The sequence below is a fragment of the Haemorhous mexicanus genome, chromosome 15 (assembly GCF_027477595.1).
Source record: "Haemorhous mexicanus isolate bHaeMex1 chromosome 15, bHaeMex1.pri, whole genome shotgun sequence".
Classification (NCBI taxonomy): Eukaryota; Metazoa; Chordata; class Aves; order Passeriformes; family Fringillidae; genus Haemorhous; species Haemorhous mexicanus.
Window position 1 is genome coordinate 7291363 of NC_082355.1, and position 26361 is coordinate 7317723.

The 26361-nt window shown below is 43.0% G+C and overlaps 1 protein-coding gene across 1 annotated transcript in view; it reads left to right on the forward strand.

Moving 5' to 3' along the window:
• Nucleotides 1-553: 553 nt before the first annotated feature.
• Nucleotides 554-26361, forward strand: part of ADAMTS2 (ADAM metallopeptidase with thrombospondin type 1 motif 2) — a 174656-nt gene continuing 148848 nt past the window's right edge. The window contains exons 1-2 of the mRNA XM_059860002.1: nt 554-674; nt 1632-1993. Coding sequence (XP_059715985.1) covers nt 587-674; nt 1632-1993 — 450 coding nt within the window. The 5' untranslated portion in view covers nt 554-586. The remainder of the gene's footprint in view (nt 675-1631; nt 1994-26361) is intronic.

Sequence of the window (26361 nt, forward strand, 5' to 3'; positions counted from 1 at the left end):
TGTCTGGTCGTTTCCATATGGATGCACAGCCGGGACGGCGCAGCCCGCGGGCCCCGGTAGCAGGACGCTGCCCCAGCTCCCGGGGGCTCCCGGGCCCGGCGCGGGGCGTTTCTTTTCGCTTCCACTCGCGTTCTGCCAACGCCCGTCCCCGCCGGCGGGTCCGTCCCGGAGCGGGGCGCGGCGCGGGGCGGGCGCTGCCGGCCGGGGCTGCCCGGGGCGCGGCGGGGGCGGCGCGGGGGCTGCCGGCGGGGCGGGCGGTCCCGTCCCCGCTGCCCGCAGCCCGTCCCCGCTCCCCGCGGCCGGGCTGCGCCGTGTGGCAGCGCCTCTGTCAATCAGCCTGACTTCACTCCGCACGCCCTGTGCTTCCAGTACTATACCCCCGCCGCCTCCTGGTGTCTCTGCTTCGCTGCGAGCCGGGAGCGCGGCCGCCACTGCCGCTGCGGCTGCGGCTGGGCGAATGCGCGGGCGGCGGGGCGCGGGGCAGCGCTGAGCGGCGCGAAGCAGCGCGGAGCGGGGCTGCCGCCTGGCCCGCCCCGGCTGCGGGCAGCCCGGGCGCCGGCCCCCGCGTCGGGCCGGGACCGCCGCGATGGACCCTCCCGCGGGCATCGCCTGCCTCCTGCTCTGCTGCGCGCTCGCCCTGCCCGCCGGCGCCCTGCGGCGCCCCGGGGACAGAGGTAGGTCTCCGCCGGGACGCCTTCGGGGCTGCTCGCCCTTCCCCGCCGCCGGCCGGTACCGCAGCCCGGCCGTCCCAAGTAGCGGCTCTCCGCCCCGCGGCTTTCGGCTCCCCTTGAACTTCTTCTGCGGCTACTTTTGCCCGGTTTCCAGTTGTTTCCTGCAAGCGGCAGGCGGGGACGGAGACCGGGCAGCCGCGCCGCTGGTGAGAAAGGGACCCGGGAGTGCCCGGCAGTGACAGCGCTGCCCCCAGCTCCGCGCCGCCCGCTGCCTGCCCCGAGGAGCGGACGAGACCCGGCGGGCAGGGAGCGGTGCCTGGGGCTCCTCGTGCGGGCTGAAACACATGGCAGCTCGTCTGCCTCCTCCTCCTCTTCCTCTTGCCCGGGCCATCGCCTCCGTCCGAAACTCCCGGGCTTCCCAGAGACCGCTCCCGATCGCTGCCCGCGACGTCCCCATCACCGCTCGACTCAAACCCGCCACACCGGGGGTAGTTTGAGGGACGTGCCTTTGCCTTTCAGGCTTACCACCTGCAAACCCAGCCCCTACCCCTGCCCCTGCGAGCAGTCCCGAAGTGAATCAACGCCCTGTCTTCAGCGCTGGCCACCCTGGAAACCCCCAAAGTCCCCGAGTCGACCCGATCACTAAATGGGCGTACAGGGGTGGGGGGTCCGGGCTGGGTGGGCAAAGGGGAGCGGGACCTCGCTGCACGGGCAGGAGTGCAGGGTCCTGGCAGGGTGGGGAGGCTCACGCTGCCGTCTGGTATTTTGGGGAAGAAAAGGCAAGTTTGAGTGAACTCTGCACACTTCATGCAGGTGAGTCAAGTGCCTGCAAAGAGTGCAGTGTCCATCTGCCTTATGTAAGTGTCTGCTGTGCTAATGAATAATGGAATAAAAATCCCGCGGCATCAGGATATGTTTAGTTCTAGTATCTCTGTTCTCTCTTGCTTTCTCCCTGTAAAGATTCAATCCTGAGGAATATAGAGGAGTACAGCCTTGTCATCCCCACAAGCACCGATTCAGAGGGCAGGTTCCTATCCCACTTGGTGTCTGGACTGCCAAAAGCACGCTTCAGGAGAGCTGTGGAGGACTTGCAACGTGAAGCAGCAAATGAGCAGATATTTTACAATGTCACTGTTTTTGGAAGAGAGTTTCACTTCAGGTTGCGGCCAAACTCCAGGCTCGTGGCCCCTGGAGCAACAGTTGAGTGGCAGGAGGACTCTGAGGAGACTCATATTGAACCTCTCTATGGGAATTGCCTCTATGTTGGGGATATCACTGATCTGCCAAATGCTTCAGTTGCTATCAGCAATTGTGATGGACTGGTAAGTTACTTTTGTTATTATATCTAAGATAATTATATTAATTTCCCGCAGTCTTTAAATATAAAATGTGTGGACTGTCAGAAACTCACACCTCATATGGTAACTGTGAATGCAAATTAACTAATGTTCCCTTGTGTGGGAATAGCTGTGCTGCACCAAGCGCTGCTTTACAGACAGTGGCACTAGAAGTTTGAGCACATGCTCTGAGGTAGCTACTCTGGAACAGAGCAGCTGAAACCAGCATTTATGTTGATTCGTGGTAAAGTTACTTGAGGGGTCTGATGCTCTAAACCAGAAGGTTAAGTGGCAAGTTCTCAGCATCCTCTTCCACTTCTCTCTTACAGCCTGCAAGGGTAAATATTAGAAAGAGTTAATTCCAAATAACAGGCTGGACCACTCTGGAAACAAATTTGATAGGTAAAATATGGTTTTGTCCTGGAAAATTTAAATTTATTCAGAGTCTGTTTTCTTGGATATTTCACTCGGTGAATTTCATTGCCTAATCAAGTGATTGATGAAAAGTTGCAGAAGAGTTTGAGTTTTATGAGCAAAACAGCCCCCTGTGATACATTTGTCAAAGCTGTGTGCTTAAAACTGGCTGCAGTTTTCTGTTCTGGAGTGCATGTTCAGCACTCAGATTATCACTGTTTGTCCCTGACATCCTAAACTGTCACACTGCCATTTGAACAGTAATTACTGCACAGCAATTTGTTTAGTGAGAAAGGGGCTATATTTTCTTTTATAATGACCAGTTTATCCAGCCTGTATTTCCTTGCTCTAGCCTTTAAAGTTTGTATTTTTGAGCTTGCTTAATTGTAATACATTCTGCCTCTGCATGAAGAGCCAGTAGGAGTCAGTTGTATTTCTATTTATTTAGTCATAGGAAGTTGTTCATTTGCTGTGCCAAGAAGATGACATGTATGGAGATAGTATGTTGGCTATCTGAGAATGGAAGGGAATCAAATACTTTTCCCCTTAGTCTTTCCTTTCCTGTGGTTTCTCCTAGCCATGTGCATTTCTGTTTTGAGAAGCAGGTTTTAATGTTGCAGTTGTTTGATGAGGACAGCTGGCTGAGGGTAAGAGAAGCACCAGGACTGAACAAGAAGAGCCATTCTGAGAGCAGAGTGTGAGCCTGCAGTTCTGCCTCGGGGGGGAAGCAAAAGTTCTGTGCTCTCCCTGTGTCTAGCACAGTTCATTTTGTGTAAGGCAAATTTACTTGCTCAAGATTTACTTGCTCTTTACTTTTAAAACTGGAGCAGAGCAAAAGCTCTTCTTCCTTGTTCATCTGTGCTGAAAGGTGGAGGAAGATCCTGTTGATAGCTACACCTCGCCTTGTGTTCTTGTCCTCAGCACAGGTGTTGACTGTAAGGGCAGGGGAGGAGCGTTTCCTGCTTCCTTCCAGTGTTTGCCTGAATGTGGGCTCCTTATATTTAGACAAAAGAGTTATGATAAAACAGAACAGGAGTTAAAGCCAAACTTTGGATGAGACTCAAAAGGTCCAAGGCATCATGTTGCATGTAAAAATGATGAAGAATGAGAATGGTTTATAAAATGAAGTGAAGATATAAATGAAAGGCTTTATAAATTACTGCTTTGTTCGCATTTGTTACATCTCAAATGCAAAGGTGTGAAGCCAGGCCTCAATACAATAATAAATGCACTCATAAAAGGCTGGAATCCAGAAAACTACCAAAGGAATTGTAGTCTTTCAACCTGTATGCCCAACCCGTGTGTCTGCCTTTTCCAATGTTCTTGTTTCCATTAGAAGAAGCTGGAGAGTTGGTCTGGACTGGGAAGTGCCAAATTCTAATCTGAATGATTTTCAAATGGAATTACAACTTCTGTGGTTATGCTAATACATGTGGAAATGGGTTACTGCTTCCTCCTGGGTGTATCTACATGGTAGATGTTGCAGTGCAGAGATGTATTTTTTTTGCCCAGGTCACTGAAGGAAGCATTGCCTCAATACCTTTAGGCTGTAAAGATTTCCTTGAGATTGTGCAGTAAATTGTTTTGGAACAACAAATTGAACTCCGGTCCCTTGGGTACCATGTTCCATCTCTACCCTTTCTCTCCACCTCAGTTTCTTTCTTTCTTGTGGGGTGAGTGTATAAAACAGATTATCAATAGAATGACAGAAACTCAAAGGAATTATACCACTGTTTCTCCAAAAGCCACTGCTCTGTGGACAAAAATAATAAGCAAGTAACCACAGAAGTTAATACTGCTTGTGATTGTCTCCCTTTATTTCTCGTTTTTTGCAAGGAGTATTGAAGAGTCCTTGGAGCAATGAGTTGCCAGCAAGACATACTTAGAGACCACTAGGCTGTATGCTTTTCTTGGGTTTATTGACATTTGGATGTGAATAAAGACATGGACAAAGCTATTCTCTACTGTTTCCCTATGTTTGTTTTTTACTTCACACCTAGTTTTTTTCAGTGGGCTGAAGTATTTCCACCACATTTTCTAGGTTATTCTGGAGATAGGGATGGTGGATCTCTCTTACAACTGAGTTGTCCACAGACAAGTGTTAGAATTTTACATTATAAACTTGATTAATTGAATTCCTAGTATTTATTTTTGAAGTGCTTGCTTTTGATGGTGGTTTGACATCTTCCCTTGGTCTTCTGTCTTTTGCATCAGCCATCGGGGCTGAAACAATACTAGACTTGAAGTGTCCTACTTTGATTTTTTTCATTGCAAACTTTTGTTGGCTGAATCTGGTTTAAGTCAGCAAATGCATCTGCCACCTTGCCAACTTCTGATGTTATCTCCTTTGAACAGCCCTTTTGGTTTCGCTGTCTTATTTTCCAGTTATTGTCTTAGAAGAGTCTGGTTGGTGGAGTTGGTATTGCCAAATGAGAAGATGTTGGAAGGAATTTACATGAAAATAGTAGATCTGTGAAGGGGCATTTGAACTGTACTATAAATGATGGAGATCTTCTGCCCTGATTGAAGAGATATGCATTAGTTTGGGTACTCACGGTTTTCTGTATCAGAATTCAACAGAAAATTTATTGATCTAGAAATCAAATCTGAGGCAGATGAAGAGAACTTCTGAAGTATGCAGTCTAGGTGTGTTGTCAGAGCTGGAGCAGGTCATTAAAAATTGTGGATGAAAATCAAAGTTAAAGCTAATCAATAGATTTTTAACAGCTTTCTGAATTATGAATGTGATTTTTACCATATTAAAAAAAAATTACTGTGAAAGCTTTCCCACTTAAAATAAAAACACTTGGGACAATTTGTTATCATCTTGGTTGGCCTGACAGCATTCAAACTAATTCTCCACTGAGTGGACAGAACAAGCATGGTCAGCTCTCCATGGCCTGCAGGCTGTGGTGGAAGTCATTGTTCTTTGAGTATGTTCTTGGTCCTTGGCCAGATTCTTACTTGTGGATGCAGTTGGAGGATGAGGGACCTGGCTGTCCTCTCCAAGGGTTGTGAAGGAGAGTGGTTGAAGGCAGTAAAAAATACCATAAAACACCAAAAAGCTAGGATTATGCTAATCCTTCCAGATTATTGTGTAACTATGGGAACTGTCTTTCTTCACCTCAGCAGATGAGCCTGCCATTGTAGAAGAACTCTTTACACATCTAGATTTTTGATAAATACTTCTGCAGTGCTTGAGGCAGATGTGCCAAAAACGTCTTCCTCAGGCTGACAGGATGGCACTATTTGGTTGTGGAAATTCAGAGACATAAAGTCCCTCCCAGTCTCCTCATGACATTTGTAGTTTGTGAGCTAGAATGTGTACTTAGACAGGAAAAACACAATATCAACAGCACAACTGAAGTGGATAATGAACACATGATTAACTTAGGCTGCAGTGCAGAGTCAGATGTACTGACAGGACTGAGAAGACTGAGGATCGCTACTCCATGATGAACAATCAATGTGATCTGATTGCACCCATGGAAGCAAAGGAAGGAACATCAGTTTCAGTAACACATCATGGTGTCCTAGTTTGGCTCCATTAGTATAATCCTCTTCCTTTTTTAAAGCTAAAAGATCAGCTGTCCAAAAATTTCACATTATTGTCACAAAATTGAAAATTTATTAGAAGAATATATATACAAACTGAGCTTTCCAAGCCATCTCTGCTTGTTTGTTTTCTAAATGAACTGTAAGCATTACATGGCTGGGGGTACCAAGAGTGACACCTTACAAGTGCAGTGGACTTGTTTCTTCTCCTGATGAACCAGTCAGGGTGTGCTCTACAATGTTTCAGTCTTTCCTGTGCTTTTGCTAAGCCTCCCAAACTGTTTTTGAGCAGCCTGCTGGCTGGCTGGCTGCTTGCCCAGGCTCTATTTCTTCTAGAAATGCTTGGGACACCAGTAGTGCTTTTTCGACTCATGCCCAATGCTGCAGTATCTGTAGCCCTGGGCTCACCTGGGTGGATTTGTGGTGATACATTTCCCTTTCCTAACCAGTCATGGATCCTCAGGAGCTGGCTGGTGCTTTGGCTGCTGTCAATACAAGTGCACACCTGCCAGTTGTCCCAAGATGTTGTTAGATATGATTTATATTATGAGTATTTTCTTTCCTGTTTTAAATCAGAGAACTAAACTTTTTCCCTCCGTTTTTATTTTTCAGGGTTGTATTCATATAATCTTATTTCTAAAGTGGAAATGTAGAATCTCATGTTTAGATCCAGTCAATGCTGTTTCCTGAGAGCAATTCCAGCTACCCATGTGAAATGCCCACCTTTCTCCCCTTCCTCCTGCCACTTTCTCTGTATTCCTAAGGGCATTTGGTTACTTTGTGAAGTCTAGTCTTGTTTAGTTCAGTTCTTCGTCACTTTGAGCATGAGTTTGATCTCTTTGAAGTAAGAGAATTTTAAGGTTATATTGTTATATACTGTCCTGACAGAGGTGTTCTCTTGGAACTGTCCACAGACTTGAAGGTGAATCTAACTCACCTTAGGTGGAACATGTAATTTTCCTGGATAAGAGGGTGAAGGAGCTGCTCACAATGAATATACCCGGAGGAGGCAGACATGCTTATGTAACTGTCTTATTTTTTCCTTTTAGACATCCATCTCCTGCTTTCATATGGATTTATAATTTAGTCGTGTTTCTTTTTGATCTGGTTTTTGGATTACACTGGTTTGTGATGTAGTAAAAGAGCAGAGCTCAAGGTAGCACAATATTATCTTCAAAGTCTGGTCAGGTCTAGTGCCTGACAGTTAAAACAGATGCGTGCTACACATAATTCCAGCAATTCCTTTTCTGTATGCTAAATTCTTAGCATTTACAATATAATGGGGTTGCATCCATTTTAAGGAGACATTTGGGCTCATATGACCTTTTCATTTGGGAGCATTTTCTCATTAAAATAAACCAAAATCAAACCAAAGTCATCATCTGCGTGCTTTTATTTTTTTTTCTTTCTCCATTTTCTAATGTAATGGCAAAATTCATTGTGGGGTTTTTTTGATAAATAGAACTGTAATACAGTGGCAGAAGAAGTGCAAATAAGTTCTGTGACATAGTATAGAACAAAATGTAAAAGCCATTCTCATTAAGGAAACAGCAGCCCTTCCTGTGCAGATGATAGTGGGATCACCATTAACCCCCTTTTCAAGGGCATTTTGAATTCAGCTGTGCTCTCCACATGGCTAAGCCAAGCATGTATGTGAATTCTAGCACAATCAGAGTCTGACTGCACATCCCCATCTGCACACATCATTTAAAAGACCTGTGTTGCCTGGCAAAGCAATGGAGCCCTTTTGGTACCTAACACTCCAGCATGTCCATGTTTTCACAGGATAGAGACTCTGTTTTGTAAGCCATTCTCTGGGTTTCTGCTGTTCCTTTCCCTGGCCAACACAAGCCCAGCTGGACAGTCCCTTCTGCTGTGTGAATTGCACAGGCTTTCCCTTTTAAAAGTTACAGTGTGAAAGACGAAGACTGTAAACACTGTGATTCAGCCTCTGACTGGAGTAAATTATCCTCTCCTGTCCTTAAAAGAGACTCTGTCATCGGTAAATACTGTTTGCTTTTTTTTCTTTGCATCTTCTGTGCATGGATCATCTCACCTACATTTTATCTGAGAGCAGAGCAAGTAATTTCCTACATCATGCAGGTGGACACCATCTGGACAGTGTATCCTCAGGCAATCAAAACTGGTATCTTTGTGGTATGTTGTAGGCCTTTGGATAAAATAGAAGTATTTATGTCCTATGTGACCTTGTGTTGCATTTTCCTCATTGTAGTAGTGTCTCAGCTGTACTATGCCCTTTGACCACACAAAAACTAATTTTTCCAACCAGAGTATTAAACTCAATATACCCAAGGAAAGGAGCCTATAGTGTCTCCTGCTTCCCATCTTGAAAGACCCAAATATAGGAACTAATTTTGATAAGGTCATAATTAATTTCTGGGGTAAGCAGAACATCTATTTTGAGAAGTCTGTCCCTCTTAGCTTCCAGAGGTGTGTCCCTCAAAAAGACCTATTAGCTCATTTACCTGCCAGCTTGCTGCTTCCTTGTGGTGTGGGGAGGCTGCTCCCTGAGAATTCAAGACTCCTGCAAACGGCAAGGCATTGCCACATTTCAGGTTAGTCCCATGTTTACTTTTTGCTACAGAAGGTTAAAAAAAATTTCTTTTGGATCAGCCAGAATTCCAGATGTTGCATGGAGCAGGACCTTTTCTCCAGAGATCACACTAGTGTTTTATTTGACCTACTTCTGGGTACTTTTTATTTATGGTGATTGTTGCTTTGTAAGCAGGTCATGCCATTGCTTAATGGCACACTAGAACATTTCTCATACTGGGTCTGATTAAAACAGAGCCAGGGAGCAGGTCTTGAGTGTCTTGCAGGGGGTTGCACAACCTTGCTCTGATGTGTACACCCTCCTTTTCCGATCACCTTGTCCCTTTATTGCTTTCTTTCTTCCAAAGTTTCAGTAAGTTCTCTAACACATCACATCTGGTTCCTTTAGCCCCTTTATCTGAGTGTGTTTTAAATTCATCTTTGTTTGCAGAGTCTTGACACAGCGGGTTCCCAGCTTTAATAGTCTGCAAATGAAAGGCCCACATTTCACACGCTATTTTCAGCTCTGTTCTGTTAAACTGTAACATTGAAAAGAAGAGTGTCCTCTTCAAGAGCAGGAGAGCACGTTGCTTCCTCATATCTAAATCACAGCTTCTGTTATAGATCTTCTCAGTTATTCGCAGGTCTCAAAACGTCTGGTACTTTCTTCAGATCTGGAGTTCTTGAATTGTGAGTGTGAACCTCAGCATTAATGTTTCTGCTTTTTCTTCTAAATAACTGGTTTTTTTTTTTTTTTTGGTTTTTTTTTTTTTTTTGGTTTAAAGAAAGAGTTTTAAAGTGTTTCCCTCAAAGAAAAAAGAGAGATGCCAGTTCTCTTTCTTGAAATCACAAAAATCTCCTGGCCAGTGAAAATCATCCCAAGTATGTTGTTTTGAAGGTGTCATTTCACAGTACAGATGAGTTTCTCTTTACACCTTGTGTGTTTTGTCTTGTGTGTGCCTCTGTGAGACTTTGTGGACTGCTGTGGGTTCCGTGGGCTGGCTGCCTCCCAGGTGGGGGAGTTCATTTACTGACCATGGTAACTTCAGTATCATTTTATCCTCTCTAATACCACAGACAGAACCTGTCCTCACCACTAATTTACACACTTGCTTTTCTCCCTGCTTCATGCCCCTTGTGGGACTGCATCTACTGATCTGTTTGTTTTCCAAATCTTTCCCTTGCTGAAATGGAAGTCCCATTTGTACAACTTGCTGTTACTTTTTAGTCTTGGCATCCCAAGTGTGTTGAAGTTTTTCAGTGTTAACCATCGAGTTTATATATTTTTTTATTCCTTTTAAATTGGCTTATGTAAAATTTAGTATTTGCCCCTTTATTGCTGCATTTGTGACCCTTCTCTTCAAAATAAAGACACTATTAATTCCTCACTTTTGCAGCTTTCTGTGGAGAATCCCAAGGTTGGAATTGCCTAATGTCCCTGGTACTTTCTGACTCTTCCACCTGCAAAGTACAATGTTGCCACTTCTCTTTTGATGTGGTGAGCTATAAATACAGCTACTTTAACTTCTTTCCCCCAGTCATTCCCTTCAACTTTTCCTATAGTTGCCACCTCTGTGTTTGAATTTCATTATATGGTCAGACTGCTTTTTCCCAGCATTTAACCTCTAGCCTCTTGGACCTCAGGGGACAAATTACAATCTATTTTCCACTGAAATTAAGCATGAAGCCTACTAATCCTGTAATGAGAAAGTCAGTGGACATCACTGGTATATGTGGATAAGAAGAGCTCCTTCTACCTGTAACTAGATACAGCTAATTTATGCATTTAAGTTATTTCTCTTCACTAAGTGTGTGGACTATGGGTTGCTGTTATTGTCCTGCAATGGAGGTGAATAATTTTTACAGTTTTTTGAGGCAAGAAAGCTGGAAGGAAATATCTGGTGTGTGGTGAACATCTCATCTGTTTTTTTGAAAAAACATGAAATCAAAATACCTACCTGAGGTTTAGGGTAGCACAGAGCCACACCTTGATGAGAGTCTTAAAGCCTTTGTTAGTGTGTTTTCTGATTTACTGTCACTGTAAGAATAATGAAGTGAATGTGCAGAGAAGAACCTGCATGGCTAATGAGCAGGCTGGCTAATGAGCAGGCTGGCTAATGAGCAGGCTGGCCAGCAGCTCTTTTCCTTTACCCTATCACTTACAATCCTGACAAGAAGCAGTCCATGAAATGGCAGGGGACATTGAATTTTGTGAATGATACAGCAAATTTGTACAGGAGCCCTGAGTGCAGCTCTCTCAACCTGCTGCTGTGCCTGCTTCCCAAGGTTGTGGGTAGTCCCTCTTTCACCCCTGCCTCCTCCCTCTGTGCCCTAGGGGCTGCTGGGCTGCAGCAGTAGCTTCCAGTATGTCCAGTGGAGCTCTGGACACACATCAGCCCCCTCAGGCAAACCCATCCAGCACCTTCACACCACACACCCAGGATGGGCACTGCAGACTCAGGGCTACTCTTGCACAGTTTGGTCCGTGGGAGGGATTTCTCTTTCAAGTTTTGTTTCTGAACATGAGTTTTTTTGGCATGATTTAATGAGTATTGTAGAGTATAGAAGGGAAGAAGTCAAAATAATACATTGAGTCCAACAGGAAAGAAAGGCTTTCTTTCTTGGGAGTAAAACTGTTTCAAGAGCTAAGCATAGTAATGCACCATTTACATTTTAATTCAAATACAGTAAAATGATTGAATTTAGAAAGGAAGAAAGAAAGCACTTGCTGAATTTTTAGATTAGATGTTAGGAAAAACTTCTTCACAAAAAGGGCTGTCAAACCTTGGAACAGGGAGCTCAGGGAGGTACAGATGTGGCACCCGGAGCCATGGTTTAGTGTGGACTTAACATTCCTGTCTTAATGGTTGAACTTAAAGATCTTCTAAGTCTCTTCCAACCTAAATGATTCCATGGTGCTGTGATTCTCATTTTTCTGCTCTTTCCCCCATATGCAAAAAGCAGAACTAACATCCAGTACCTGCCCTAAGCAGCTGCATCTTGCATTTCTCCCATGGTGAAGTGTGGGACTCCCAAGGCTGGTACAAGGCTGGTGCCCATGGCCATCACATCACCTGCAGGACAGAGCCCACACTTTGGAAAAAGCCTACAGAAAACACAGAGATTAACCAAGGGTAGGTGGCAGCACAGGCTGTGGTTACTGTTTTAATAGTGGGTTTATTTGTTTCAAATCATGGCTTTTGGGTAAATCATGTTCATCCAACTCATATGCAGAATAGTATACTTCATTTTTCAGAGTGCTAAAACTGGGAGACTTTCCTCTTTCTCCAAGCAGAGGAGCTGTGGAAGGAATGTAAGAGATGTTGTTCAGAAAGTGTTCTGCAAACCAGAATATTTTTAAGAAGCAATCTTTGATAAATAAATCACTACCTGACAATGAAGACAGCTGAGCTGGGCTCAGTGAGAGTCTTTCACGTACCAACACTCTCACGTAACAAGAGTTATATTGGAAGATGACAGGCTCTGAAACTTGCAAGGCTGAAAATGTCTAAAAGTTTTTATATACCTAAAGTAATAGCTGGATGAAATGGTCTTTCAGACTCCAGAATTCTTTCTGTAAAGCACTATGAACATACATAGGGTCACAATCTTTTACCTATTGTAATCAACAAAAAAAAAAAACCCACCCCAAATCGCAGAAGCAGAAATTTTATGCCACTGCTGTTCAATACCACTAGGTACTGGGTTAAAGAAGGTTTAGAGATGAATTTGGATTGATTTCAGATTTATAACCGAGCTTGAAATCAGAGTTTTTGAATAGTTTTAGGTTTCATTGTAAAAATTGCAAATCCACCATTACTCAGTAAACCAAAATATTTAATTCCCAAATAAGTGCTAAGAGATGTCTGTCAATATTAAATTTGTTTGCAAAGTTACAGCACGTTAAGGCTGACATAAGCAGCAAGTGTAAAAATGGGATTAATCAAAAGATGATTTATTCTTCTTTCAGAGTAATATGAAACTCAGTCTGGATAAGTAATAGACAAGCAAAGAAAGACTAGACCATTTACAAGATGTTTTGAATTAATCTCCTCAGTAGGAGAGTGTAATGAATTTCTGTGAAAATAAAGTACTTAGTTCACTACAGTCAAATTAAGCCCAACAGTAATCATACACACCTTAGAATAAAAATGCTGAACCTATGAAAATACAGTATAAGCTGGCATTTATCTAAACAGAAAATCACACAGGAAAAACTCCAGATTTCTGTCAATGTTTGTGTCATGATCCAGCATCATTTTGCATAAGGGCCAGGGAGGTCCCATGGCAAGTAGCTGTTTCTTGGGTCTGTTCCAAAGCTGCTGAAGTGAATGTGTTTAGTTTCACTGGCTCCATTTGGCTTTGTGTGGACAGGTTGATTAGCAGAGTATTTGGGACAAAAAGCAGGCCATGGAGTATTCCACATCATAACCTTGTCTTTCACCTTGCTCTCTGTCCCCTGGTGCGATGGTGCCAGGGAGGGAGGTGAGTATGAGCAGCTCAAGTGCAGCTTTTCCCATGGCTGTTTATATCCCGTGTGCTGGATGGAACAGGACAGAACTGTGTACCTCTAAAACTGAAATAGCTCTGCTAAACCTTCTTCCCCTTCTGCCTCACACCACATCCCCACCACAGAAGAGGTGATGCATTAAGCAAAGGGGAGGGATCAGGAGAAACCCTCTAGTCCATGCCAGGAGGATGAGGCAATTCCAGCTGCCTTGAATTTGCAGGCTCATTCTGACAGCTTTTCTGTCTCCATATTCCTATGAAGATGAGGCCAGAAAGGAGAAAGATTTTCCTGCTGACATTGCCTCTCTGCTTCTGCACTGCTGGGGGTGTGGTGGTGGGAAGAGCTTTCTCTGCCTAAGATGTTAGTTTTGACCTCAATAAAACTAGCATCACTTGCAAAAAACCCCACCCAAACGCCAAATACAATCCCCCAACAAAAAAAAAAACCCAAGTCACAAGAGAGAACAACATGAGAAAAACACTAATTGCACATCTGTTCAACAGACTTTTGTGATAGCTCAGCAACAGCTAATTGAAACTCCTAGATCATAAATATGCTTTCAGCCAAACTGGAGTTTACTTTCCCTGATGCTATCTCCTTTCAACTCCCCATTGCACTATGAGGTTTTGGTGGTCAGGATTCCAACAATCTGTCACTAGATGGGAAAAGTAGAATTTGGGTCCACTGAATTATAATGAGCCAAACCTCTCTTAATCTGCATCATCACATCTCCACGGATTTCTGGGAGCTCTGTCACTTTGCATTAGCTGAGGACCTGGCCTTGAGTAATTAGATGTTTTCACACTCATGTGGAGATATGCCTTCCTCTGACAGTCTGGGTTACAGGCTTCTATGGTTTGAAAAGAGATACACTCCTTCTTGGGAGCCAGCAGGACACATAAGATCTGTGAATGTGCATATGTTTTCATGAGATTTCACTAAGTAATGTGAAATTTAGGGTTTGTTTTTTGGAAATGGCAAAGTGCACTGTAAAGGGAGACTGGGAATCCCAGGACCTTTGAAGGGTCCTTGGTCTCAAATGGGCAGATGGGTTAAAGACACAGCTCCAGGCACTGCTTCTTGTCACACAAAGCTCACTGAGGGCCTTGTGGCTCCCTGCCTCTGGATTGCCATTCTGACATAATTTTTGTGACATTTTCATGTTATTATGCAAGCCTGTAGAAATCATGACAAGACTAAGAAAACTGTTGAATAAATGCAATGCTAGTAATGTGAAGTTCATCCGTGATGGATATACTTAGGTCTTTGAAGGATTTAGCTGCTTCTGGCTATTTTGTGTTCCTTTTGGATGGTTTGAAGAGGTGTTTGCTTTGACTTGTGGGTTTGAGAACTATTTCTGCTTAGGTAACACTTTTATAGTGCATTTCCAGAATGAACTCCATGCAGTCATTAACCCAAGGTTATAATTTTTGGAGTATTGAATGACTGCTTGCAAGTTCTACAGTAGATTCTAGCTATCCCACTGTGGGAAAGCATTGGCTTTTTTCTCTTTTCATTTTATATTTGTTTATATTAAGACCACTTTTCACTGACGTCAGAGACCTATCAGGTCAAATCTAATCCTCTCTATCTCACGGTGTGCTGGCTAGATTAGCCCTAATACTTATGTTTTCTAGTCTGTGTGGAGGCAGCTTTCACCTTGTAATGATGTCTTCCCTGGAGCTGGCTCTAGGGGATGGTTGAGCCTGTAGGTTCTCACTCCTCACCTTCACAGAGCCAAGGACCTTGTCAGCATCCCTCCCTTGCTGGGGAATGTGGAACAAATGGCCATCTTTGAAATTGCCGCCAATTGCTGGTGAATTTGCTCCACAACAGTGAATGGGTTTGAATTCCAAAGCTGCACAGATTGTTTGGAAGTCTACCTCCCTCCCCTCTGGCTGCTGCTGGGCAGTTCTGCTCTCCTTTTCATGAGCTGGAAAGACTTCCTTCACTGGGGAAAAATGCACTGTGGTTCCTGTGGAGAAGTGTAGTGAGTGCTCAGAGCAGTGAGATGACTGCCTCTGTGGGGGGTTTGGGGGAGAGGAAGGGATGTGTCAGAAAGAATGCTAAAAGAAAGAGCAGTTGGAGACATCTGATCAGTGTCAGCAGGGCAAGATGCTGAGCACTGGCACTGGGGTGCTGAGGTGGTGAGAATAACTTGTGAGTGGCCCATGCAGCAGGAAGGAGCAGCAAACACTGTATTTCCTGGCAGTTCACAACAGAATCCTTGCTCAGTGAATATTCTCCTTCAGTGAGTAGCTCTAGAAGGGACAAAGAAGCAAGAAGTGATGTCCCTATTTATCCTCAGTGAAAGTTTGCAGGAATCTGACTCCATGGGAGAGCCAATGGAGGTTCCTGCACCTCCCAACCCAGTGCAGGTGTCAGTACAAGGGGAGTCAGGGCTGCCCAGAGGCACTGGGTGATGGGAGCAGGGAGCTGGAGACATGTGCCCACACCGCCAACCTGTCCTGGTGTGCTGCAGGACATTCCTCTCCAGAGCTGCTGTGATTGATTCCATGGGATGGGTCACAGCTCCAGCCCAGAAGGGACTGAGGCACCTCTCATCTTCACCCTGAATTTTCTTCTTTCTCTATTAACATTCTGCCAAAGTTGTTTTCAAGGAAATTAGTCCCACAGCCTACTGGGCTGCCAGGTTGGAGTAGTGTGAAATGCAAAAAACACATTGAAACCAACAGGACAAGTCTGGGTTTTTTGTTTGGGCTTTCGAGAATTTAAAAAAAGGATCCAGTGGCTCTGCTGCTGAGTCAGCATTGGTTGGATGTGATTTCTGAACGTGATTTCTGTAGTCAAACTTTACACAGAACTTTGATGTTTAATGTGCCAGTCAATTAAAGCATGCTATTATGCTAGAAATGATGTGGTGGCTTTGTGTGGCTTGCTTGGTATTGCCAAAATGGGTCAAAAGTATCAGGAGAAGGTTTAATCTCCCTGTTTACATAGTGTCATTTTGCTTGCTTTGTGGTTCATTGCTTTCTGCAGTGACTGGGGTATAGTCTAAGAGCAGGAAGCCTCCTCCCTCCTCTGTATGACAAAAATAGCTGTGCTCTCTCCTGCTGGTTTGATTAAAGTGGTTATGGAGGTTCAGCTGTGCTGCACTAGAGCTGAGGGCTCTGCTGAGCAGAGCTCCCCTCAGCTGGGCCCTGGCTGTCCTGCTGCCACCTGGTCAGGTGTGAATGTCTCTGGCCAAACAGCCTTAGTGGCTGAATGACATTGGTGAAGTTTTCTGCAGAGCAGCCCAACAGACCCAGTGTTGGCACAACTGTGGTGGTGCCAGAGACAGAACAAGTGTTTGGGGCAGTTCTTTTAAACAGTTCTGTTGCCAGGTCTGTCCTCCCAGGGTGAATCCTCCTGTCCTTGCACAGCACAGGAGCCCCAGGAAAAGCTTCAGGAAAGCCTCACCCTCTGCCATGGGAAGGTTTTTCACAGTGAAGCTCTGCACACTTTTAGATGCCTTCTGACACTTTAATCACACTGGCAAAAAAAGAGCTGTCCAGCTGGTTTTGTAAGGTGTTCAATAATGAGATTTATTTTAAAGCAGGTAAAAACCTTAGGAAGGTTTTAAGATTGTACTTTAAAGTGTAAGCTTGGTGTATCTGTTCTTTTCCTAGGGGTGTTTTATTTGATTCTGGTGTTAAACCAGGAGTCAGTCCAAAGCCTGTTAACATAAATGAAAAGAGTTTTATTGACTTTGATGGGATTTGGATCATGCTGCACTAATTAAATAGTAAAGTATCCATTAGTAGTGAAGAAAACAGAAGAGAGGAGAGCCAAATACTGTTGTGATGAACCCTGTGAAGTTGAGTGAACTGCAGCCAAAGTCTCAACATCTTTACAGATGAGCTTTTCCACATATCTCTGCCTCAGTCCTTCTGACACAAATACATGGTGGATTTTTAAAAGAACTGAATTTATGAAGATCCTTACATTTATCCTGCCTATTTGCAAGTTTTCATAGACATATTTAGTCAATAAATATTACCTTATTCAAGGTAATAATAAGAAAAAAAAAGGGAAGTGAGGTACGACAGAAGAAAAAGTTACAATTTAAACAACATTGAAATAGGGTACTAATAATTTGCATTTACACTGCCTGAGTATTCTTGTAAGCTTCTTAAGGAACACAGATTTACTAGATTCCACAGAAAAGAGAAACAGTTTTTCACTGTTATTGGTGTTATAAGTAGAAGATAAAGTAAAAGTTAATGTCTTATGTGTCTGGAAGATCTGCATAAAAAGTGGGTTTTATTTAAAAAATAAAATTAAAAAAGTCTGTTCTGGAACTGGCCAAAACCCAACCATGTACAGACAGCTTAAAAATACAGTAATAAATGAATTTATATGGGCTGCTGGATGGATGTTAAAAGGATCTGGCATTTAAAACTCAGAAATGCTCTTCCTTATTCCTCTTGCTGTGACCCACTTTGCCTGGGTGGCAGCAGTGGCCCTTGAATTCAGTAGCCTACAGCCTGCTGAGACAGGAGGTCTGCACTCACAAAAAGCATTTACAGGAATTTCCCTGTGACAGTGGGATGGTTGGAAAACAAGCTGGATGAGTTGGGATTCAGCTGTAACCATGTAAGCTGAGGTTTTGAGGACATTAGGAGCCCATCTGTATTTGGCTGTCAGTTCTCCTTAGGTGTCTTTGACAACACAACCCTAAATGAGATGTTTTCTAAAGAGAACTTGCTGGCTTTGTTTTCCTGCTGCTGCATTTACTGAAGGACAGTGCTCTTAAGCCAGTTCATAAGGTTTTTTCCATTTCAGATACCTGTCATCAGATTTCCTAGCACCCTCTCTCTTAAACTTAGCAAAAAAGAAGGTTTCCCACCTTCACTGCTCAGGTATTTATGAAGAAATGATGTCTGTAATTTGGTTGAGATTTTAACTAAAGTTATCAGGCAAAAATGTTGATCATGCCATGCTGATACCATGACCCAATCTTCTGTGTTTATAAGTGTATCTTGGCCTCTACTTGCCAAAATCGTGAGGTCTTGTCAGCTGCAGCTGCAGATTGGAGAGTAATTTAGGTTGAATTGTAGATTAGTCTATATTTCAATTCTGTGATGGCTGAAATGCCCAAACAAATAAACATTCTAGTAGACTGAAATTTTCTAGAATACTCAAAATAGGAAAAGATGAAAGGAAAGAGTCAGTCTGAGGCCCAGCAGCTCAAATGCTCTTCTGTGCTTCCAAAAATAAAGTGTCATAAGTAGAACCCTGTGTCCCCTTTTTATAAATCTTCTCTTTCAAATCCAGTAGATAACTCATAGAAAGTTTTCAGAAAGAAAAACAAAAGGTTTTATGCTTTATGTAAGAAAGATTAGGTGGAGAGTGGCTTTTTTCCCCTTGAGTATATGGGTGTGTAGGAACTGTGCTTTAGAATCAGGCTTTTTGTGAGGCCTGCAGAGTAAGACTGTTATTTGGGGAATTCAGAATTGTTCTTGTGCTTGTTGGGAGGGCAGAGAATGAAGCAGAAGAGATTGGCATTGAAAGATGCCACTGCACAGCAATACCCCAGAAGGGCAGGTGTCACCTTGCAATGGTGACAGGTTGCAAACAGGGTTATAAAACAGGGCTCAGGACACAACTGAGAACTGCCAGACTGCCCAAGGGTACAATCCTGCTCTCTGCTGATCAGTTCTACTCCTGTATTTGTTCAGTTGGCCAATGTGGGTACACAGGCAAGTAAGGTTATGTAAGAGTTAAAGGTTTTACCTTTCAAAGAACATAACCATTCATTAAAGTGATTTCATTAATTATAAAAGAAAATTAGATGGAGACTCCAGCACATGGGAATATAGAGATGGATTTGCTTCAAAAGAAACTCTTTCAATATGAAATTACTTTTTGCTCTGAGACAAGGAAAATAATTCAAAATATAATGGAAATGCTTCCATTACATTTAGCTTCATTGTTTCTAAACAAAAATATTTCTGTCTGAGAGCAAATGACAAACTGATTTTTCCCCATCTTAAACCTAATTTGGCAACCAACTAATTTGTTGGTTCAAGGTTGATTTTTTAAAAAATTCCTAATGAAAAATGTTGCCTTATGTCCCAGGCAATACTGCATGTGTTTCCATAGCAACTTCTTCTCATGTCTTGAACTTGTCAGCATCAACATACGAAATTTTAAACCATAAAGCATTTGCATGTACTGCTGCTTCTTTGGACATGTGTGGGATTTCCCAAAAACTGGGTTCTTGCAGACAGTTGAAGTTAGGGAAAGGTGATGGACTCAGATATTCTTTGTACCTCCTGCTTGCTTACAAAGAATGAGGAAGTTCTTTGAGTTCTCACTGAACTCAGGCAATGGGACACAGATTCCTGCTCCCAGCTCCAAGGTCAACAACTAACTCAAAGCCTGGCTTTTTCCCCAGGACTCTTTGTCAGTGGGTTCTGATTCTCTGCACTGTGTGTTTTTGGGCTGTCTGACTTTTCTCAGGTGCACCTGCTTCTCTGTTCTGTGTTCAGCAGAGTTGTTCTTGACCCTGGACACACACAGGCTTTGGACAGTGATGTACACCAGATCTCCCTCTGTTGCTCTTATGCTTTTCATTTCAAACCCAGTAAGTGCAGGTTAAGTGCAGCCTAATCCGAGTGAGTGTATTTGCAAAACATTTATGAAATAAAAGAACTCAAGAAGGGGTACAGAAAAGCCCCAGTCAACTCGGAGGAAATAGAAGAGGTGGTGTTCCAGTGAGCAGTAAAGAGAAATTGGTTTGACTAGCCAGACATAACAGTAAACCATTCTCTAGGAGAGAGTATTAGTATAATTGTATGATATGTGCTTTTCCTGTCTTCCTTTTTCTGACTGTAGCATGGGTTGGCTGTTGATTTGATCTTCTAAAATAAGTATTTGCAGATATGGATGAACTGCCAAAAATGTGACTAATACAAAAATGCCCATTGATCTCTTTTTAAAGCCTGTTTTAACACTGCTCTCTGGAAGATAATAATCACTTCTCAGTCTTTGTAGTATTTATACAAATACCATCCTACAGGATAGCTCCACTTTTCCAGAGAGGAACATTAGTATCAAGATGGTGAGGCCGGGTTTTGGTATGTGTGGGTGGGGACTAGAGGGGTGGCTTCTGTGAGCAGCTGCTCAAATCTCCCCCATGTTCCCCAGTGCCACTGGCTCCAAAAGGGACTCACTGCTGGCCAAGGCTGAGCCCATCAGTGATGGTGGTAGTGCCTCATAACATATTTTAGAAGAAGGGAAAAGGACTTGGAGCTGTGGTGAGAGGAGTGAGAATATGTGAGAGCAGCAGCTCTGCAGACCCCAAGGTCAGTGCAGAAGAAAGGGAGGAGGTGCTGCAGGTGCTGGAGCAGAGATTCCCCATGGTGGGGCCAGATGTCCCCATGGAGCCCATGGAGGAACATGGGGGAGCAGAGATCCACCTGCAGCCCAAGGAGGAGCCCACACTGGAGCTGGGAAAGAGTGTGAGGAGTCCTCCCCCTGAGGAGGAAGGAGAAGCACAGACAACATGTGATGAACTGACCACAGCCCCCATTCCCCAACCCACTGCACCATTGTGGAGAAGGAGGCAGAGAATTCAGGAGTGAAATTGAACTTGGAAAGAACAGAGGGATGAGGTGGAAGGGGTTTTTAGGATTTGGTTTTATTTCTCATTACTATACTGTGATTTGATTGGTAATAAATTAAATTAATTTTCCCTAAGTCGAGTTTAGCCTGTGGCAGTAATTGGTGAATGATCTCTCTCTGTCCTTATCTCAGCCTGGAGTATTTTGTTATATTTTATCTCCTCTGTCTATCTGAGGAGGGGAGTGATGGACTGGCTTTGGTGGGCATCTGGCATCCAGCCAGTGTCCCCCCACCACAGTACCACTCCCCTGTTTTGGCTGTCAGAGTGTATTTGGATTTATCCTACACATCATAACACAGAGAGAGCTGATTTATGCAGCAGGACTTATCATGGCCTTAAACCCTCACTGCAGTAGTGCATCTGCACATAAGACTAAAAACAGGTCAATGGCTTGTTTTACCTTGATTTATGACTTTATGGCTTGGAGCAGGAGACTCCTTTTATTGATGACTCTGTGCATTCAAAAGATGTGGGTGTAGATTCTTTCCTCTGTCTTCACTAAAATAGATATCATGGTGATGTTTAACTCTTAGGAACCTGCTGAAGTATCTCCCAAGCACTGCTCCTTACAGGGTGTCCCTGTGCCACTCACTGGCCCACGGGCACTCACAGTTCCTGGGGGAGCTGTGGCTCTCTGGTATTCATCAGAGAGGATGGTTCTTCCAGGTATGGAATAAACCATTCCCTGTGAGACCTGGCAAGAGAAGTGACAGTGGAATGAACTTCAGTGATTTGTCTAGGACTGGGAACTCTGCTCCCAAAGCAGAGCAGATACTGCTTGTGCTGAAGTAATAACTGCAACAAAAAACAGTTATAAAACCATCTGGACATGTATCTGTCAGTATGGGACATGAGGAGCCCAGGTTTATATTCTGGGGTGATAAATCTATCAGGAGAGATGAGGAGTTGATGCTTGAATTTCTGGTGGGCTTTCTCCATAACTGATTTTGTACAGTATGTTCTTGGGCCAGTGCTTTGATCTAGCTGGGATATGGCCAGAGGGAAAACAATTTCATACTTTTAGTTTGCTAATCAGGAAATGAGATAATTCATATTAAAAAAATCTCTTTTTGGAAAAAAAATTTGAAGCCTTCTGGTCACTTTGCAGGCATTAATTTTCAGATAAAGAATTTCTGTTTTTCTTCTGAATCAGCCAAATCTTAAATACAAATAATATAAAGCTTGGCGTTTTCTGTGTTCCTTAAATCCAGTTTCAGAGAAGAAAGGGACCTTTCCTTCCTTTCAAAATACAGCTGCTCCTCTTGAAATTCTAACTGTGTAAATACACTTGTTACTCTCTTCTGTGAGTTTTCTGCATCTTTTGTTCACTGAAGTGTAAAACAATAAATGCCATCTTCAAGTCCTCTTTGGAAGACTAGGAAAGTTCTGTTCTGTTGTTGCTGAGGGAATTACCAAGTTTCAGTCTTTTTTTTTGCCCCTGGTTTGTAAGGAATGCCACTGTTTTCCAGACTTGTTCTTACATTAATAGCTCTGAAGTGTTTGTCCCTTCCTTGATTCTCCCTCTGATTTTGTTCTCTTCCACATGCTGAGGCCCAAGTGAATACAGCACCACCCACTGCTTCTGAGAGAAGGAAATTCGGGACTTCAGCATCCCAACATTTGTGTCTGCCGCCCTTCTCCCTTGCTGGAACTGTCACCCTCTGAGCTGCTGATGAGCTGCAGTTCCCTGGGCTCCTTCTGCCTTGAAGGGTGCTGGTTCAGCCTCCCAACATAAGGAGAGGGTAAAGCTGGGGGTAGTTGGAGAGACCTTTTTTGGATCATAAAGAGAAAGTGGACCAAATGTGTCCTATGCAGCCTCCTGCCTCTGTGGCTGTTTGATCTCCCTTTTTAAATCTTCCCCAGACCACAGACATGACCCATGTGAGGAAGAGGTAGTAAAGCATCCCTCTCTTTCCCATTTGTAGAAAATCAGTGGAAGTGGCAATGCTGTGGTGGCTTGAGAGAGGTCAGCTTGGCTGAGTCCAACAAAAAGTGACTGTAGTATTACGTTACTTTCATAATGAAGTGGTTGCACCAGTTTTGAAATTGAGTATTATTCAATTTTTTGGGCCAGTACAATTAAAAGCCAACAGATGAAAGTTAATTTAAGAATAATTTTCTTTTTTTCAGGCATCAGGGTAATGTTTTTTCTTTTTGTATAACATTTATTTTTATCTATCTTCTGCATAGACCTTACCAAGTACATATTGCTCTTTCCTTTAGGAAAAAAAAACCTATCTTTTCAGTTTCTGGTTTAAGATTTATGGAAAATACTGGAAAAGGGAGGTTTCTTGGAGTAGTCTATGTATATAATTATATTTCAGTGTGCTTGAAACATTATACTCTATATTGGTCCAAGTACCACCTTTTGCAAAAGACAATTGACTCTTTTTGTGGAACTCACAGAAAATGGACATTAAACATGATGAAATGAAATTTGGGCTGAATAGTTTAGACTATTGTATATTCAAAATCCCTTAAATACTTATAAAATCGAATAAATTGGCAAATGATGCTAGTGCACCTCTAGAACATACGGGAAAATGGGTAAAATAAGTAAATCTCTGTTACTTCCAGTACTTACAGAGAGCATAATGTCATTAAGAAAGGAAAATGCGAAACATGTGATTGCAGATGCCAGACAAACCACAGTGCTCCAGCTCTCACAAGAAGCCCCCTTTTCAAGCTGTATGTGGCCCTGGCCAAAGCATTCTTTTTGGACTGAGTTTTTCATTCCTGGTTTTAGGCCAAAGATAAATTCTCCTCTGTGTGGAAACATTGAATAAAACCAATTCAATAATTTTTCGGATTCTCCCTCCCATCAGGGTTCCTGCCCCTTTCCCATTGCTGTGCCAATGCTGCAGCAGCTCAGAGGACTCTGTCTTAGCTTCTTCTGGAGTGTTTTTGCACATGTTCACAAAAATATCGCTATGGTCCTTTGCCTTTTATTTCTAATATCACTAAGAATGTTTATGATGCTGCTGATTGATCCCTTGGACAGCACAAACCACAAAATCACCTGAAGTTGTGCTGCAGCCAGCCTAAGGAAGTAGCTGAGACCCCAATCAACCCTCTCAGAAAACCAGGAGTTTGAAACTTCCACCGATTCTCAAGATTGTGGTGGATTTTGAGTTTTTGTAGAGTTATACAGGGAACTAAAAAGAAGCATGGTACCCAGTGACACTTCCACACTCACCTGAGCTTTAATTCTCTTGATCTCATGGGGTATAAGTATCTAACTCACTGGGGCTGGGGCTTTGCAGAACCCACCGGCCTCTTTGGTGGGTGAATGCCTTTGGATATGTAACCCCACACAGCTGAGTTTCTGACCTGTTTGCTTTTGTTGGTTCTCCTTCATAACCTCCAGAGGAAGTAAATAATGTTCTGGGCTTCGCTGCCCTCTTCTGAATTTGGCCTCAATTCCTTCTAAAATGGTTTGTTTTTAATGCTTTAAAAAGTATATATATTTAAATTACCTATATCTGCCCTCTGCAATAGCAGTGGTGAGCATCACTGTACTTAGCAAAGAAGGAAAAGTGAAACCGAGGACTTTGAAGTTGCTAGAGCTCTTGGATGAGACAATGTGAACAGGTCAGGCAAGAGAAAGAGGAGCCAAAGCACATTTCTACTGTTATTTGAAGGTAATTTTCAGTTTCATTTGGTCTGGCTAGTGGAAAGATATTTGCTCATGAACTTGCTTGATTTTAGAGATGTCAGAGCTCTTTTCATTTGAGTGAAAATCATTTCATATCTTGGTGTTGTCATTCTGTTTTATGGATTTTCACCTGCTCACTCCTGGCTTCATGCACCTGGATTTTTCTAATCGGGCAAGAATGGTGGATGCAGAATGGGTCAGCTTGGGATACTTGATAGGTTTAAGTGTGTATGAAGCTGAATCTAAATAGACAATTACTTGCTGTGGCTTGTTTCATTTCACTCTTTTTTTTTTTTTCCTGATGGTTTATAAAGTATTCATACCATGTTTTCCCTAATTGACTTAAGTTGGCTCTTCCTTTTCCAAAAGGAAATGTGCCAAACTAAAAGGTTTCAAATGATGACTGTGGTCACATTGCCATTTTTTTGTCATCTTGACTACAATATTTAGTAGTGGAAAAAAACTGTTGATTAAATTATATGGTGAAGTGCTATCAGACATTTAAGGAAGACAAAAGCCAAATGGAACTGTCAGGACACAAATCTGGCCACTACAGCAGTTATATCTCATGCAAATCTCAGCTGTAATCTGGGTTTCCATTCATTGACTAGCAGATAAGGAATAATCTCTTCTTAATGTAATAATGCGGGCATTTGTATTTTTTGAGAATGAAGACTCATGTTCTGAAAAAGCAAATGCTTTATTTTAATTTAGCTGGATATTTTTAATCTTTTAATTAAGAAAGAAAGAAAACCTTTTAATCTAAAGAAATAAATGTTGAGTTTCTACTTGAATGCAGAGAGAGAAATTTACTGTTGCTTTTACTTTTTTTAGTGTAAGTTTGGGGCGGTTTTTTTCTTTTTTCAAAAAAATTTTTATATTTTAAGGGCTTGTGTGTCGAAGGCTGTAATTGGCTCTGGAGAAGGCCTTTTACTTGTGTTTCCCAGTCATGGATGTCTGCACTTATCTCATTCTTGGCATCCTCCCATTTCGAAGTAAGACGTGGCAGTAAAGTATTCTGAGGCAGTGCCAAAGAGCAGATTGTTGTAGGGGGAAAAAATTGTTCCTCATATGTTATGCTGAACTCTTAAGCTTTTAAGGAATGGAACTTACCCATTTTCCCTATAACATTACACGAGAGGTTAGTTGCCACCCAAACAGCAAGGTGCTCATGGGTGCTTTTGTGCACAGCTCATGTATTTGGGTGAGGAATGACTTTGTTCTATGTCCTTGACCTGCCCCACTCCTGGAGCGTGGCTTGGCTGAGCTGGAAGCCGAGGGAAGCAGGGAGGTGTCTGGCATCACCCATGTGTGGTCTGCTCTGCTCAGGCTCCCAGGCAGCTGCTGGGGTGAGGAAGGTGGTCATGATAAAAGAAACCCTGTGCAAGTCAGATTTGCTTTGTTTTTATTAATATGGAATTTTTGGGGTTTTTGCAAGTGATTTTTATGAGGTGGAAGTGAAAATGAAGGAGGGTTAATGAGGGAGGAAAACCTGCTGATTTTAAACATGTGGTAAGTGTAGATCAGCCTTTCTTATAGCAGGATTTTGCAGAAAATAAATCCTCTGCTAGTTTCCTGTGGGACGGATTAAGGCTTTAATTAATGATTTTGGATATAACTCTATTCCAATGTAGTTCCTGTACCTGAGAATATGGAGTGTGGTTACAAAAAGGGAGGAGCTTCTGACATTAAACCTCCTATGTGTTGATTCATAAATCTATGTGTATTAATCTGTGGGAATCTCCTTTGGAAATGGAAGGGATCATACCATGTTTTGGTGAAGTGTTAAATTTGGGTTGGAACAGGAGAAAGTGCTGGAAAGTCTGTAGCTGGGAAGAGGAGGTGGCTTTGCTTCAGTGTCACGTGGACCATCAGCAAGGCTGGGTGAAAAGGTGCAAGAGGGCAAAGTGGGACTGTCTACAAAGAATTAAAACAGGAGATGAAGGAGAACAGTATTTTTAATTATGTTTCATCTGAGGCACATGTTCATTGTCTCAAGACAGATTTTCAGATTTTGTCCATATTTGAACTGGAAC